Source organism: Emydura macquarii, unplaced genomic scaffold (genome assembly GCF_026122565.2).
Source record: "Emydura macquarii macquarii isolate MOO-44397 ecotype Brisbane River unplaced genomic scaffold, CSIRO-AGI_Emac_v2 contig_3244, whole genome shotgun sequence".
NCBI lineage: Eukaryota > Metazoa > Chordata > Testudines > Chelidae > Emydura > Emydura macquarii.
In genome coordinates, this window is record NW_027133381.1 from 53173 (window position 1) to 70305 (window position 17133).

Consider the following 17133-nt stretch of genomic DNA (forward strand, 5'->3'; position numbering starts at 1 on the left):
TCCTCATCCCCAGTTCCCTCCACTTTCACTGCACCCGTTTGTCACGCTCTGCGACCTAAACCCAGCCTCTCTCTCCCTACAGATGTGGGTCCTTCTCCCTCCGAATCTCGCACCACGGCCTCATTTCTATTGACAGGTTTACATTTATTGTAAATGCCCAGCACGTTTTGAAATAGCCAGTGCTGCAAAGGACAGACACCCATGGACGTCGATGGGCTTTGGGTCACACCCTCAGACATGAAGGGGGTGCAGGAGTCTCTCATCCCCCAGACACCGGGGTCTACTTAGAGCTCTCCCTGGTGGTTTATCCCCACTTGGTGATCCCCAGATGCCAATTAGAGGCCCAGGGAGTTCTCCTCCGGACCAGTCCAGAGCCCTGCCCTCTGCTGCCTCCTTCCTACCCTGACCCGGCCATCACCGCTCAGTCCATGTGTGCTGAACTGAGCTGAGAGCAGTGCATCTCTGTGGGGTAAAAGGGGACACACCTGAACCCAACGGGACACGGCCATGCACTGAGCGCTCACACCCTGTCATCTCTTATAGCCACCCTGTGAAACCCGCATGCAAATCCCTGCCCCGGGGGCTGGTCTTTAAAAACAAACCCCGGATTCGAGGAGCCACAGTCTCCCCCCAGACCAAGGGCTGTCTGTTCCTGCCTGCTGCAGCGTTTCCCTCACTGCATGGAAACCAGAATGAAATCTCTGGTGCTTTTCCTTTCCCTGTTCTCTACCCCCTCCTGTAAGTGTCTCTGGAACGGGAGGGAATTGGGGACCCATCCACAGATTCCTTCTGTGATTAATTCAATCCTCTCTTTCTTTCCCTTTCCCCAGATGTCCTCTCTCAGGTGCAGCTGGTCCAGACCGGCCCAGCAGTGGTGAAGCCCGGAGGGTCCCTCAGTATCACCTGCAAAGTCTCTGGTGCCTCTGTCAGCAGCTACTACTGGAGCTGGAACCGGCAGCCTGCTGGGAAAGGGCTGGAGTGGATGGGGCTTATTCGGAGTACAGCTGACGGGGGGACCACAGAGTACAACCCGGCTCTCAAACCCCGTGTCACCATCACCCGGGACACCTCGAAAGATGAAGTTTATCTCCAGCTGGGCTCGCTGACAGCTGCAGACACGGCCACCTATTACTGCACCAGACACAGTGACACAGAGCAAAGCAGGGACTGTACAAAAAGGGGAAGCGGTTTCCATACAGACATTCAGCGCTGTCATTTTCTTCTCAGGGCAACGCAGGCAGGACTAGAGAAGGAGAGAGAATTTATCGGAGGGGAAGCGGATTTCTAACTAGCCAGCAACTGGAACCCTGCCTGTGTGCTACAGGGGACGGGACAGACAGGGCATGGCCTGCAGTGGGTTCTCCGGACACCCCCACCCTCCCTTGTTTCTCCCTCACATCCCACCTCCTCCTAGCCCCTTCCACTAAGAAATCTCCCTGCTTCCTATAGAAGCGAGAAAACATCCATTTCCATCCAAACTGTGGGCCCTGCTCTTCGCCCCCTTGGGGGATTATTTTGACCGATGGTTTCCCAGGAGAAACATTTGGGTCACCCAGTTCTGCAGGCCCCATTGCACTGGGCAAAACTGGCGCAGAAAGGAGAGAGACATCTGCGGTGTCATAACCGTTCCCGCGCGTTCAGTCGGCTGGTCAGCGTCTGGAATACCGCCTGCAGCTTCTACCAGCCCCTGTCAGTTCCCAGCCCTGCTGGGTGAATCCTGCAGGGAAATCTCTGCCCAAGGGTAGCTGTTTCAATACAAACCTCTGCATGTAGGAGTCCCCATCTCTCCCTACACACAGAACTGCCCATTCCCGCCTGCTAGGGAAATTCTACCCTGTTAAAAGAGAAATTTACCTTACTCTGGACCTCAGTAATTATCTAGTCCAACGCCCTGCTCAAAGCAGGACCAACCCCAGCTAAATCATCCCAGCCAGGGCTTTGTCAAGCCAGGCCTTAAAAACCTGTAAAGCTGGAGATTCCACCACCTCCCATTCCAGTGCTTCACCACCCGCCTAAGGAAAAAGCATCTCCTCCTGATTGCTACAGCTCAGAGAGATGGCCCTGCTGCTGGCTGCTCTTTTCTGCCTCCTGGCGGCTCCCTGGCGTGAGTATTTCCGGACCACGCTTTCCCCGTGCCGCGTGGGCAGAGTCTCACTGCTCTGTTTTTCTCCCTTTGCCAAGGTGCCCTCTCCCAGATCCAGCTGGTCCCGTCTGCCCCGGGCGTGCTGAAACCCGGAAACTCATACGCATACGAGCGTCCACACTCAGAAAGAGGAACCAATTAATCTGAATGGGACTGGAAACACATCATCACTTCTTTGAGAGAAGACAAAACACACACACACACACACACACACCAGTGATACAAGTCATCCCTTCCAGTGGGAGGGGCAGTGATACATGCACCCACAGAGACAAAGCAAAAGAGGTTGCAGGTGCTTTTTTGTTCCAACTGTACAGGGACAAGTAATTTTTTATTTTTCATAGAATTATAATAAAGTATCGGATGAGACTCCGGGTCCATCTAAATGAGTATCCTTCCCCCATTGGCAGAAGACAAATCTTCACCCCTAGGCGGCTCTTCTAGTTAAAAAGCACCTAATAATAAGGCGATGCATTTCTCCCCAGTCTCTGGTTCAGATTCTCCCCCTTTTTCTGTTCCTTCAAAGCCTTTGTGCTTACAAAACCCAGAACCTGCATCTTCTCTGCCTCCCCTTTTCCTCCCCTGCACTATGGCTGCTTTTCACTCTCTGCTGCCTAAACCAGCCCTTCTCCCACATTCAGCTGCTGCTGCTGCTGCTGCTGCTGCTCCTCCCCCATCAGACATTCCCATGAGAGTGTCATTTCCCTGAGGGCATGGTACATATCTAGTTCATATGCCCATCCCATTTCTCAATAGCCACTGCTCCAAAAGAGAGACCCTTTTATTTAAATGTTGTATAAACAGAAGAAAGAAAAGAAAGAAAGTTGAAGTGCAGACCGAGGGATATAAGCTAAACCCTACAAAGTCTCACCCAAATGGAAGTGTGCACTTGGGGTTAGACCAGTCTATATACAGGGGTTTAAATTGGTTCTGCCAAAACTCATTTCCCCTGTAGACAAGTCAAACTGGGGAACTTCATTCCTAAACCAGTCATGACACACTAGAACACTAAGGTCTGGTCTACACACAGCTTTTGTCCCCACATAACTACTTCAGTTCAGGGTGTAATGTTTTCACCCATGTAGTTATACCAATGTGAGACGGATATATGGCGCTTTATCGATTCCTCTTCTCCTCTGGATCATGCAAAAGCATTTTGTCTGTGTTATCCCTGGTAGTCACGGTGTTTGAGAGAAAGACCAAGATTATGATTCCTGAATAGTGGCTGTCCCTGATCCATGGAATCATAGCACATGGGGGTTGGAAGGGACCTCAGGAGGTATCTAGTCCAACCCCCTGCTCAAAGCAGGACCGACCCCAACTAAATCACCCCAGCCAGGGTTTTGTGAAACCAGGCCTTGAAAACTGCTAAGGATGGAGATTCCACCACCTCCCTAGGTAACCCATTCCACTGCTTCACCACCCTCCTAGGGAAAAAGCTTTTCCTAATATCCAACCTGACCTTCTCCACTGCAACTTGAGACCGTTGCTCCTAGTTCTGTCATTTGCTTAGCTCCATCCTCCCTGCAACCCCCTTCAGGTAGTTAAAGGCTGTTAGCAAATCCCCCCTCGTTCTTCTCTTCTGCAGACTAAACAAGCCTCAATCTGCTGGCAATGCTCCCACTAATGAAGCCCAATATGTCATTAGCCTTCTTGGCAATAAGGGCACCCTGTTGACTCATCTCCAACTTCTTCTCCACGGTAACAGCCAGGTCCTTTTCTGCAGAACTGCTGCCTAGCGAGTCGGTTCCCGGTCTGTAGCAGTGCATGAGACTCCTTCGTCCTAAGGAAGAAGTGCTAAGTATTTCTCCTGTGTCACTCCATTCATGCCCACCCAGAGAAACCCGCATGCAAATACCGGTTTCAGTGGGTTGCTCTTTAAATACAAACCCCCGAGTCTAGGAGTCTCTATCTCTGCCCTGACATAGAACTGCCCATTCCTCCCTGTAGGGGAAATTTCCCACAGAGCATGAAAAGAAGAATGAAGTCCCTCCTTTTTTTCCTTTCCCTGTTATCGGCCCCCACCTGTGAGTGACTCTTACAGAGCAGGAGAATTAGGGACAGATCCTCAGATTCATTCAGTGACTAATTCTTTCCATGCTTTCCTTCCCTTTTCCAGGTGTCCTCTCTCAGGTGCAGCTGGTGGAGTCTGGCCCGGGCGTGGTGAAGCCTGGACAGACCCTCACACTGACCTGTGCTGTCTCGGGTGTCTCCATCACTGACAGCACCTACGCTTGGAACTGGATCCGGCAGCCTCCCGGGAAACAGATGGAGTGGGTAGCACGTATATATCCACATGACGGGAGAAAATGGTTTGCTGCGTCTCTCCAGAGCCGGACCACCATCTCTTCGGATAGCTGCAGACACGGCCATTTATTTCTGCATGAGAGACGCACAGCGACACAGAGCAAAGCAGGGACTCGTACAAAAAGGGGAAGCGGCTTGTCTAGACTCACTCGGGGCCTTTCACACCAAGATCTCCATTAGAAAGGGGGCGAGATGCTGAGCAAAGCGATATTGAGGAGGTGGAAAGACGGGATGGGAAAGTCCCTTGTCTCCTAACTCAGTTCCTTTTCACACAGAGACACAGAGATCACATCTCAATTCTTCCCGTTGGGAGATCAATCACACACGACACCCTGTGTCCTCCCCAGCAGTGTGGGCCCCTCGCACTGACACACACCTTCTGTTTCAAAGCTAGCTACACAACAACCCGGTCTGGATTGAACCCTCCCCATCTACACGGCAGGCAGGGATGTCTCCTTAAACCCATTTTACAGGGAGTGTCTAGGAGATTTAGGCACCGAACCGGAGATTTATTCCCTCTAACCTAGGGCCCTAGGGGAATGCCCAGAGCAATTGACAAGTGCACTGAGCTGAGCGCACAATGTCTCTCTCTCTCTCGTATCAAGGGGACCTCTGTGCAAAGCGGACATCGCCATGTACTGAGAATTCACGCCCCTACCCTCTGTTATAGCCACCCTGAGAAAGCCACATGCAAATCCCTGCCCTGAGGGTTCCTCTTCAAATACAAACCCCCTGAGTGTGGGAGTCTCAGTCTCTGCCCAGACACAGAACTGCCCATTCCTGCCTGCTGGAGAATTATCCCTCAGTGCATGAAAAGAAGAATGAAGTCTCTCCTGCTTTTCCTTTCCCTGTTATCGGCCCCCACCTGTGAGTGACTCTGACAGAGCAGGAGAATTAGGGACAGAGCCTCAGATTCACTGAGCAACTAATTCTTTCCATGCTTGGTTTCCCTTTTCCAGGTGTCCTCTCTCAGGTGCAGCTGGTGGAGTCCGGACAGGGCGTGGTGAAGCCCGACGGACCCTCACACTGACCTGTGCTGTCTCGGGTGTCTCCATCACTAGCAGCACCTACGCTTGGAACTGGATCCGGCAGCCTCCCGGGAAACAGATGGAGTGGGTAGCACGTATATATCCGCACGAAGGGAGAAAGTGGTTTGCTGCGTCTCTCCAGAGCCGGACCACCATCTCTTCGGATAATGCCAAGAACCAGTTCTCCCTGCAGCTGGGCTCCCTCACAGCTGCAGACACGGCCACGTATTACTGTGCCAGAGACGCACAGCGACACAGAGCAAAGCAGGGACTCGTACAAAAAGGGGAAGCGGCTTGTCTAGAGTCACTCGGCGCCTTTCACACGAACGTCTGCATTAGAACAAGGGCGAGACACTGAACAAAGCGACATTGAGTCGTTGGAAAGAGGGAAAGGGAAAATTCTTCTCCTAACTCAGTTCCTGGTTAGAGAGACCCAGTCAGAGACACCTGCCCTTACCCCCCAGACTCAGCCCCCTTCACACAAATCCCTGCTCCGTTTCCTGAACCCTGTTCCTTCCCCTTTGCTGTCATCTTCTGCCTTTTGTCTGAGCACCTGCCTGTTTAAAACAACTGGCTTTATCTCCAAATTCTCCTTCCAGCCCTTCTCAAATGATGGGAACAACTCAAACCCACTGGGTCAGGGGATCCCAGGTCCCTTAAATCCCATTCAGGAATCCCAGCCACATGTGCAGATGTCAGATAAACAACAGACCTGCCCCCCCACCTCCTGGCACATCACTCAGTGGATGGACTCCAAGGATAAAGGTTGAAGTTTCTTGAGAAACCTTCAACATTTGGAAACCAGAATCTCACTGGATTCTCTGGCAAGTGGTCACCCAGCCCCCTCCCTGTCTCTGTCCTTCTCTGCCCCTTCTCACCGCAGCGTGTGTCTGACTCACAACCCGTCCTGGGTTTTACCCTCACAATCCACAAGGCAGGCAGGGGAGGCTCATTAAACCCATTTTACAGGTGAGGAGAAAGAAAGAAAGAAAGAAAGAAAGAAAGAAAGAAAGGCCAGCTCATGCAGTGTTGACTAAGAGCTGGTTCATTTCCCTGGCCTCTTACACAGCTCTCAAAGAGCGACTGAACACAAGGAGCTGCAGAGTTTCTCTGGTTTTACCTCCTTTTCAAGGCTGATGTTGCAGTATCTGGTGTTTATGCAAATCTCCCATCCAGGGTCTCCCTTTAAATAGCAGCTCCTGGGTCCTCACAGGGACCCGCCTCCCCAGGGGCTGACGTGAATTTCATTTTCTCCTTATTTTTCACCTTCTCAAAAGATGGACAATGTATCGTTCCTTCTGGCTTTACTCGCTCTCTTGCCCTGTAAGTCACCAGCAGATCTTCTGGGGAAATGATCAAACCCTTAGAAAGAGAGGTAAGGATTTAACTGTAACGTTTCCTGTCTTTGCAGGTGTCTTGGGCCAAATCCAGCTGGTCCAGTCTGGGCCGGGAGTGGTGAAGCCTGGAGAGACCCTCACACTGACCTGCACCGTGTCTGGTGACACCATTTCTTCTGCTTCCGACTGGGGCTGGATCCGGAAAGCTCCTGGGAAAGGCTTAGAATATATAGGATACATCTATGGACCTAGCCAGGGCACAAACTATGCCCCGGCTTTCCAGAGTCGAATCACCATCACACTAGATTCCTCCAAGAATCAGTTCCACCTGCAACTCCGCTCGCTGACAGCTGCAGACACGGCCACATATTACTGTGCCAGAAACACAGTGACACAGAGCAAAGCAGGGACTGTACAAAAAGGGGAAGCAGTTTCCATACAGACATTCAGCGCTGTCATTTTCTTCTCAGGGCAACGCAGGCAGGACTAGAGAAGGAGAGAGCATTTACCGGAGTCAAGATTTCATACCAGGCACAAATCCACTGATATTGCAGAACAGCAGTAAAAATTACGTCGCTTCCCATTCCAGACCTAGGAAATCACAGGAAAACCGCATCTCCCAGCATGTTCTATCATTCCCAGCTGTGCCTGTCACCTTCCCCGGTCCATTCATAGCCCCAGATTCACACCTGTGCCTCGCTGGAATAACGGGTGATGTCTCTGTGCATAGGGCTGGGACAGGGAAACGGTGATCTATGAACACGTCACACCAGGATAGGAACTGCAAGGGGAGGGGGAGCAATAAAGAGGGAAGGCGCCCACAGGCTGCTGTAAACCCGGTGTAAGAACAGACACAGAATACAACAGGAGTGTAAGTAACTGAAAACAGGAGTTCTGTTCGTATTAATATGACATCACTGCCCACATTCCCCAGCCCAGAAGGGGTCATTGCACTGGGCACCGGCTATCACAGACTGACAGACAGTCCCTGGGATAAAGAACTCCCCGTCTACACAGACAAAGGGGAAGGAGAGGCACAGAGGATGGAAACCACTTCCCAGGGTCACACTTCAGGCCAGTGACCTGCCCAACCCTAGCAGCGCGAATCTCCCTGGTCATTTATCCCCTCTGGGTGAAACCCAGATATAAATCCCTTTCTGCATTCAATATTTCCATGAAAGTTTATCATCATCATCATCTTCGCACAAGAGAAGTGCCTCCCTATTTATACACTCCTGTTTACCCACAATTTAGATAAGTCTCTATGGGCGAGTCGAGAAATTGGGGACAGATCCATGGATTCTTTCGATGGTTAATCCATTCTGCACTTTATTTTCCTTTTCCCCAAGTGTCCCAACCTCCTTCCCATTCACACATCCCTGTTCACCTAGAATGTAGGAAAAGGGAAGCGGGTCAAACCTTCAGGCACCAGAAATTGTTCCCTGCAGGTCTCTCCTGTTCCCTCCAGGGCAGCACGGTTGACATGAACCAGCCCATGGAAAGAACCAAACACGTGTCACTAGCCGGTGTAACAAAGTCCCTGTGTCCGGACATGGGAGGCAGGTTGGATGGTTTTAGAAGGACCAGTTTCCGCTGGGGGCTGGAAAGGACCCGATACATCACAGCAGTGCTCAATTGAGCAGCCCCCACTAGTGGTGCCACAGAGAAGGTTACAACAGGGATTTGGTTGGAAGCAGAATAATAAATCCAGGCTCAGATTCCCATCTCTGCTTCAAACCTGGTGTGTCAGTTCATGGGTTGGAGTAGAGACCGAGGTGCCAATGTGAGGTTATTTCACCTACAGATTCCCAACATACATCATTGCCCCTCACCCCCAAAAATGACCCATCTCCAGCTCTGTAAGTAAAGATCTCTGCTGCTATTAAAAGTCACGCAAACCCACGTGTTGTTATGGAAAAGACGAGCACTGGCCGAGACCCTCCACGCACTGAGCTCCTTGTCCTTGGAAATATACAGGTGAGATTTGCAAGGCTGTCTGGAGGATCTGCACCCCACGTTCCCCATAATAACTGTAGCTATCTGACTGCCTTAACAACGATGCACCTCTTCATCCAACCAACAACCAGCCATCAATAACCAATAAGCAGGCATCAGTCATCAATGAGGGTTGAGTTGGGGAAGCATCAGGGGTCAGTGTTTGGCACTTGGAAACATGGAAGGTACCGAATAACCGGAGCTCCCTGGGCCCAACATTCGAGTTCATCAGAGCCTGCTTTGTTCACAGGAATGAATGAATTGACAGCGTCATTTGATGCGGGGCGGTGAGAGTTTAAACTGCATTCACTCAGCATTTCTGTGTTTTCCTCTTCTGCAGCGATGGAGCAAAGCATTTATCTGTCTGTCCAACACTCTCTGTCTGTCCAGGAGGGGCACAGAGAGGCAGAGGGGCCCTGTCCTTTTTATCAGCTCTCTCTGTCTCCTTCCTTGGGCGTTCACACTTTATACAAATCCCCGCCCCGGGTTCTATGTTGAAGTAGCAACTCTGAGGCTCCCAGACCTGCCATCCCGTCCCCCAGAGCTGAGCTGCCTCTGGCGAGGTCTCTGTCCCCTCCTAGCACACAATGAATTCTCTGCTCAGCCCCCTGCTGCTCCTGGCTCTGGCCCCGGGTGAGTGTCGGGGGGAGGCTGTGGGAGGCGGCGCTGATTTGGGGCAAAGCTGGGTTTGAAGGTGACCGATCCCTGTTTTCCCAGGTGTCCTGTCCCAGCTGCAGCTCAAGGAGTCCGGCCCGAGGGTGGTGAAGCCTGGAGAGACCCTCGCACTCACCTGCACCGTCACCGGGGGCTCTGTTACTAGCAGCGACTACTGGAACTGGATCCGCCAGGCCCCTGGCAAAGGGCTGGAGTGGATGGGGTACTGGAGTGGGAGCACAAACTACGCCCCAGCTTTCCAAGGCCGAATGACCATCTCTGCAGACACCTCCAAGAACCAGTTCTCCCTGCAGCTCCGCTCGCTGACAGCTGCAGACACGGTCACCTATTACTGCACCAGAAACACAGTGACACAGAGCGAAGCAGGGACTGTACAAAAAGGGGAAGCGGATTCTAAACCGAGCAGTGAGGCGAGGTTAAAAGGGAGTATTGGCTCCAGACCCCGTCCTCCGCCCCTCCCCCCCTCACGGGACCCTGACCGGTTTCCTTCCCTCCAGCAGGGAGCAGCAAGCGCACACCCACCCGCCAACACACTGGATTTGCAAAGGGACTCCAAAATAAAGCGCTCCATTGCTCTCCCCTGTATCTCTGCACCCTTTCTGTCTACACTCACAGCCCTTTCTCTTACAAAGCCCACAAGCTGCTTGTCTCCTCTCTCCATGCCCAGTCCCCGCCACTTTCGTTCAAACCTATCGTCACCCTCTGGTGCCTGAAACCAGCCTCTCTCTCCCTGCGCCTTGAGTTGCTTCCCCATCAGACGTTTCCTGGAGAGACTCCTTTCTATAGACAGTTTTATATTTATTTTATAAGCCCAGCATAGGCCCACAGACACCAGACACTGAATCTTATCACCGGGGGTGGGTCCGTCCAACTCGACAGAGCCACGTGGAATGGATGGAACACGTTAGTGGAGGCGGCGCTCCACACCCTTCCCCGTCACTCCAAAACCGATTACCCGTATCTAGGGACACTTCCAGAAATGAGTATTATCTCGTGTTGAATGCACTGACCATTGAAGACACGGCCACTCATTATTGTGCTGCAAATAACAGTTTTTATTAAAGCTCATGTTAACCAATGATCAAATACGCAGTTTTTGAAGGAAAGAGTTTCTGTCCATCTAGGAATAATGCACAGATTATCCAAAAGGTTCAAGGTTTGGTTGGAAAGTCATACAATACAAAGAGTCCATCATCTGCAACATTCCAGATTCAGGGTTATCGATTTAGGGATACAGCTGAGATCTAAGCATTCAAACATTCGGGTGTATCTCACACAAAGGCAATGCTGAGGTGGGGTAGTGGAAAGCAAATAGAACCGTGAGTGTTGATTGTCCCCCATTGAATGACAAGCACAGGATAGGTAAATCCTTCAGCAAACATGATCCACAAAACAAAGGTCTTTCTCCATCACTTTCCATTGGGCTCTGGCTCATTCCTCCTGGAATTGCCTGCGCCCAAAGATGTGTTCTCTGTAGCTGTCACTGGACCACCTGATGGTCGTCTACAACCCCATGTAACCTCTACAACCCCAACGCCGCCCATTTAAAAACCATGTTACCAAGATGTGAAGGAACGGCCATAGATTTCTCCACGTTACAGAGAGTGGGGACTTGGTGAATTCTAGGCGTCTCTGAAATCTATTTCATCAGTTTAATTAGTAAGTCTATTAACAATCTCTCTCTGTACATGCTTTTAATAGGAACAGATGGATGGCAGGTGGTGGAATCTCCATCCTTACAGGTTGTTAAGGCCTGGCTTGACAAAGCCCCGACTGGGATGATTTAGCTGGGGTTGGACTTGCTTTGAGCAGGGATTTGAACTAGATACTTCCTGATGTCCCCTCAAACCCTACTCTTCTAGGAGGGGGACGGGGACGGGCAAAATCCTGCTTCTATTGTGCCTGACGGAGGAATGCCCCTTGACTTCAATAGAGCAGGGCGAGTCCCCGGTGAGCGGTCTGACCCGTGGTATAATGCCTGAAATTCCCTCCTTCTCCAGGTGTCCTGGCCCAAATCCAGCTGGTCCAGTCCGGGCCGGGAGTGGTGAAGCCTGGAGAGACCCTCACCCTGACCTGCACCGTGTCTGGTTACACCATTTCTACTGGCTACAACTGGGGCTGGGTCCGGCAGCCTGCAGGAAAAGGGCTGGAGTGGATGGGACATATATATGCAGCTAGTGGGGGTACAAGCTATGCCCCAGCTTTCCAGAGCCGGATCACCATCTCTGCAGACACCTCCGAGAACCAGTTCTCCCTGCAGCTCCGCTCGCTGACAGCTGCAGACACGGCCACCTATTACTGTGCCAGACACACAGCGACACAGAGCAGAGCGGGGACTGTACAAAAAGGGGAAGCGGTCTCTGAATACACATTTTATTTTAAGAAAGACAAAAAGAAAGATACCTCAAACACCACGTCTCTAAATACTTAGCCTAAATTTCAATCTGCATAAAGGGATGTGGTGCTGGAAAAACGCTTCATACAGAATCATAGAATATTAGAGTTGGAAGGGACCCCAGGAGGTATCTAGTCCGACCCCCTGCTCAAAGCAGAGCCAACCCCAACTAAACCATCCCAGCCAGGGCTGTCTGACACATGCCAACATTACAGCAATTCATAACAGAAAGACAAGGACAAACAGAAGATACTGGGGAAGAAGGAGACGAGGTACATAACACTCAATCAGGTGCAAGCTTTGCCCCCAAAGCAGTGCGGCCTTCTCCAATACCATATCACTGCAGAGAGGATGTGGACAAATTGGAGAGAGTCCAGAGGAGGGCAACACAAATGATCAGGGGGCTGGAGCACATGACTTATGGGGAGAGATTGAAGGAACTGGGGCACTTTAGTCAGCAAAAGAGAAGAATGAGGAGGGATTTGATAGCAGCCTTTAACTGCCTGAAAGGGGGTTCCAGGGAGGATGGAGCTAGGCTGTTTTCAGTGGTGGCAGATGACAGAACAAGGAGCAATGGTCTCAAGTTGCAGGGGGGGAGGTCTAGGTTGGATATTGGGTAAATGTTTTTCACTAGGCGGGTGGTGAAGGACTGGAATGGGTTACCTAGGGAGGTGGTGGAATCTCCATCCTTAGAGGTTTTTAAGGCCTGGTTTGACAAAGCCCTGGCTGGGAAGATTTAGTTGGGGTTGGTCCTGCTTGGAGCAGAGGGTAGGACTAGATGACCTCCTGAGGTCCCTTCCATCCCCCATCTTCTGTGATTCTCTGTTCCATATGTGCCCCTATCGCTGCTCTGCCTTCTGTGCAATCCCTCTGAGCACATGCAGTTGCTGGGAATGGGAATGTGTCTCAGGCAAAGTCAAATCTTGTGTCTCGCTCTTGTGCCTTTATAAGGAGACTCCAAGGGGGGGGGGGGGAGGGAGCATCCTCTATCCAGACCTCCTGCTGCCAGGCCCTTTGATCTCCCATCCCCTGTGTGTGAAACCTGCAGGCAAATCCCTGCTCCTCCCCTGCTTAAATACACACCTCTGATTCGAGCAGCCTCAGTCTCTTCCCAGACTCAGAACTGGCCTGTCCACCTCAGGCATTTCCCTCATTCACCAGCTCCCATTAGGAAACCGGACTTTTTCTTGTCCCTCCTGGCTGCTGCGTCACGTCAGCATTGGAGGCTCCTGCAGTGCCTTGGGCTGGCGAGTTCAAAGGACGTTCGGTGACCATTTCAAGCCGTCCACACCCCGTGGGATGCTGTCAGCTATCGGTGTCTGTCTCTCCTCGCCCTTAAATATGACAACCTCTATTCCCAAAGTCCTGTATTCTGTAAAATCTGGGACTTCTCCTACCTCGACCACGTCACTAATGAAGATGTTTGGAACATCATCACCCCACGGGCTGGGTCATCACGAGGCGTGGGGAGCTGAGGGTGAGGGACTCACTGACGGGAGGTGTCTTCAAAAGGAAAAGCAAGGAAAATCTCCCTACAACACACACACACACACACACACACACACTACACACTGAGCAGGTCACATCTCCTTTAGTAGGAGGCAGCAGCGAAGGACACAAACATGCACACGCACAAGGGTTAGCATGCACACACAGAGATGGTCTTATTTAGCCTCCAGTAAGAGGTAGCAAAGAGATACACACAACAGCTGATCAGGATTCCTTCCCCAGTGCAGGGGAGCAGGGACACACAAACGCACAATGAACTGGTCTTCTTCTCAGAAGCAGGCAGCAAACACACACTGGGCTTTCTTCTTGCACAGGACTCATTCAAGCCAACAGAGCAGCAATGCTACACAAATGGGTTTGCATCCATGCGCTATGACAAACTCCTACAAGGAGGCAGGGTGCCCGCGTGGATTACAAATCAGGGTCCTGCATTCCCGACTCCGTTGCAGGGTGAGCGCGGGAAGTCACTTCAACACCCCGTGCCTCAGTTTCCCCATCTCTAACATACAGATAATGCTCTTTAATTCCTTTGTAAAAGCACTTTGACCTCTTCTGGGCGGGGGAAGTGCTATTGAAGTGCAAGGTATTATTATTATTATATCTACCAGGAAAGAGATGCACAAACACACACACACACACACAGCGACAAGGCCCTGTTTTATCAAGTAAAGCACAACACACGCTCAGACACAAACACACACTCAGCGGCTTTGCCTCCTTCCAATAGCAGGCGGCCGTGAAACACGCTCATACACGCTCCACCCAGCAGATGGCCACAACACCCAAACAATCACACACATGTATGACAAGGCGCAGACATCATTTCACCCAGCTAGGCAGATCAGCACACCTAAACACAGCTTTCCCTGCGCCGCGTGGGCAGAGCCTCACTGCTCTGTTTTTCTCCCTTTGCCAAGGTGCCCTCTCCCAGATCCGGCTGGTCCCGTCCGCCCCGGGCGTGCTGAAACCCGGAGACTCCCTGACCATGACTTGCACCGTGTCCGGCGACTCCATCTCCACCCAGGCCTGGTGGAACTGGGTCCGCCAGCTTCCCGGCCAAGGCCTGCAATGGGTAGGCCGGGTCCATTTCTCTGGGAGCACAAACTACGCCCCGACCTTCAAATCCCGAGCGACCATCTCCAAAGAGGACGCCAAGAACCAGTTTTATCTGCAGCTCCGCTCCCTGACGGCTGCAGACACCGCCACCTATTACTGCACAAGGTGGGACCCATGCTGAGACAGCCCAGGACAAGAGCCCAAGAGGGAAAGTCGCCCTGAACGCAGACGGCTGCATCTGTTTCCTGTTGCAACCTCCCTGCCCTGGCCTCAGGCACCTGAGATCTTCCCCCGTCTACACTGATAGCTCATTTCCAACCCCGCAATATTATTAGTGGGGTTCCCTAACACGCTGGAATCTTCATTGACCAAAGGAAGTGAGAGTCAGGGATCTGAAAGGTTTTTAGCCACCTAATTCCCATTGAAAATCCTTTCACAAATGCCCCATTCTCTGGGCTCTGTCGCTATTACCCCTCCACGCTGTACCAGACACTTCTCCTGCACAAGTCTCTCTAGACCAGATTGTCCAAGTGATTTAGGCACCTACAATTGCAGAGAGGCCCCTCGTGGGATTTGCACAAGCATCTAAGCTCAGCCTGTCCCAGATATTTGTCAGATGTTTGTAAGATTTAGAGAGATCCCGCTGATTTCAGTGAGTTTTTACCACCTCGGTGCCTTTGGAAATCCCAGTAGCTGCCTGTCAGGAACCGAAATAACTCTGATAACCTGGCCTTCTGTGCCTCACTTTCCCAACTGTGTAACAGGGATAATGACACTTCCCTTGTTTACAGGAGAGTTATGAGCAAAAAGACACTAAAGATTGTAAGACACTCTGACACTGTGGTAATTAGGGTCACCTTAAAGACTGAAATGGATAGTAAAACTTTTCCAATCAGAGATTTTCTGCAATGGAAAATTAGGCACCCAACTAAACTATTTGAAAAAGAAAATATCTATTTTTGGTGTTTTTAGCTGAAAACTATTTTGTTTTTCGGCCAAACCCCTATCGTTTCTCATTGCTGATCATGGAAATGTTTTACTGCTCAGGATTTTCCTTTTTTAACAAAAGTCAAAGTTTTCTGGAGCTGGGGACAACCCATTTACTACCCAGCCCAGACCAGTTCTGCATCTGGTCTCATCCTGCTGTTCGCTCAGCCAATGAAAACCAGATTCTACTCTCGTTCACACGGGCACAAATCTAACATGAAATCATTGGTGTCTCTGGGTCTATCTTGGACACTCATCCCTGTGACGAAGGGTAGGGCTGGACGTTTGGAAAGTCGCCCTTGATTTCACGGGCAGCAGAAGCCGGCACTGACTAAATTTAAGATTCTTTTCAAGTTATCCAGAATAAACTTCTTCCCTTTCTGCATCTGAAAACGATCAGAGAGATCATCTCCCAGACAGATCGGAAACTGGAGTTTCGCCTGAAGAAAACGGCAGCTCCCAGAGAGATCCGAATCTGAAAAAGCTTTTTCCCTAGGAGGGTGGTGAAGCACTGGAATGGGTAACCTGAGAAAATGGGGAAATCTCCATCCTTGGAGGTATTTAAGGCACGCCTTGACAAAGCCCTGGCTGGGATGATTTAACTGGTGTTGGACCTGCTTTGTCCAGGGTTTTGGACTAGATACCTCCTGAGGTCCCTGCCAACCCTCATCTTCTAGGAATCTAGCATCTAACACGAGAGCTAATTTATCACCTAGTCAGTTCTCTCCTGCTCTGCTACAGACCAGCACCTGCACCACCTCTCTCGGTTTCCCCCCATTTAGCCCCGAACCACCGCCCTGCCCGCCCCTTACATCTCCCATCCCCGATGGGCAAAACCCGCATGCAAATCCGCACCAAGGGGGTCCTGTTTAAATACAAACTGCTGATAGCAGGAGCCTCAGTCACGCCCCAGACACTGCAGTGCCCAGTGCTGTCTGCTGGGGAGTCTGTTCCTTCATCCAACCACCATGGACTCGTTCTTCACCTTCCTTTTCCTCTTAGCCACCCATTCCGGTGAGTGTTTGTGGGAGGGGGACGGGGAAAATCCTGCGAGTCCCCGGTGAGCGTTCTGAACCGTGGTATAATGCCTGAAATTCCCTCCTTCTCCAGGTGTCCTGGCCCAAATCCAGCTGGTCCAGTCCGGGCCAGGAGCGGTGAAGCCCGGAGACACCCTCACCCTGACCTGCACCGTGTCTGGTTACACTATTTCTACTGGTCACTACTGGGGCTGGTTCCGGCAGCCTGCAGGAAAAGAGCTAGAGTGGATGGGAGATATACATGGACCTAGTGGGGGTACAAACTATGCCAGAGCTTTCCAGAGCCGAATCACCATCTCTGCAGACACCTCCAAGAACCAGTTCTCCCTGCAGCTTCGCTCCATGGCAGCTGCAGACACGGCCACGTATTACTGCGCCAGAGAGACACAGTGACACAGAGCAAAGCAGGGACTCTACAAAAAGGGGAAGCAGTTTCCATACCGACATTCAGCGCTGTCATTTTCTTCTCAGGGTGACGCAGGCTCACAAGCAGAGAGAATCTATCGCAGTCAAGTTTCATAAAGGTAATAGAAGGCAATGAGTCGCTGATCTTGCAGAGCAGCAGTAAGAGCAATGTTGCTTCTCATTACAGAGCCAAGGTTCAGGAAGGAAATCACAGGAAAACCATGTTCAGTCATTCCCAGCTGTGCCTGTCACACTCCCC

General features: G+C 51.3%; 1 gene segment (V, D, J or C); it reads left to right on the plus strand.

Annotated features, from left to right (window-relative positions):
* Nucleotides 1–16400: 16400 nt before the first annotated feature.
* LOC137142722 (immunoglobulin heavy variable 4-38-2-like) lies at nucleotides 16401–16862 on the plus strand. The segment is given in 2 exon segments: nucleotides 16401–16446; nucleotides 16543–16862. Coding segments are annotated over 2 exon segments (366 nt in total).
* The last annotated feature ends 271 nt before the right edge of the window (nucleotides 16863–17133 follow it).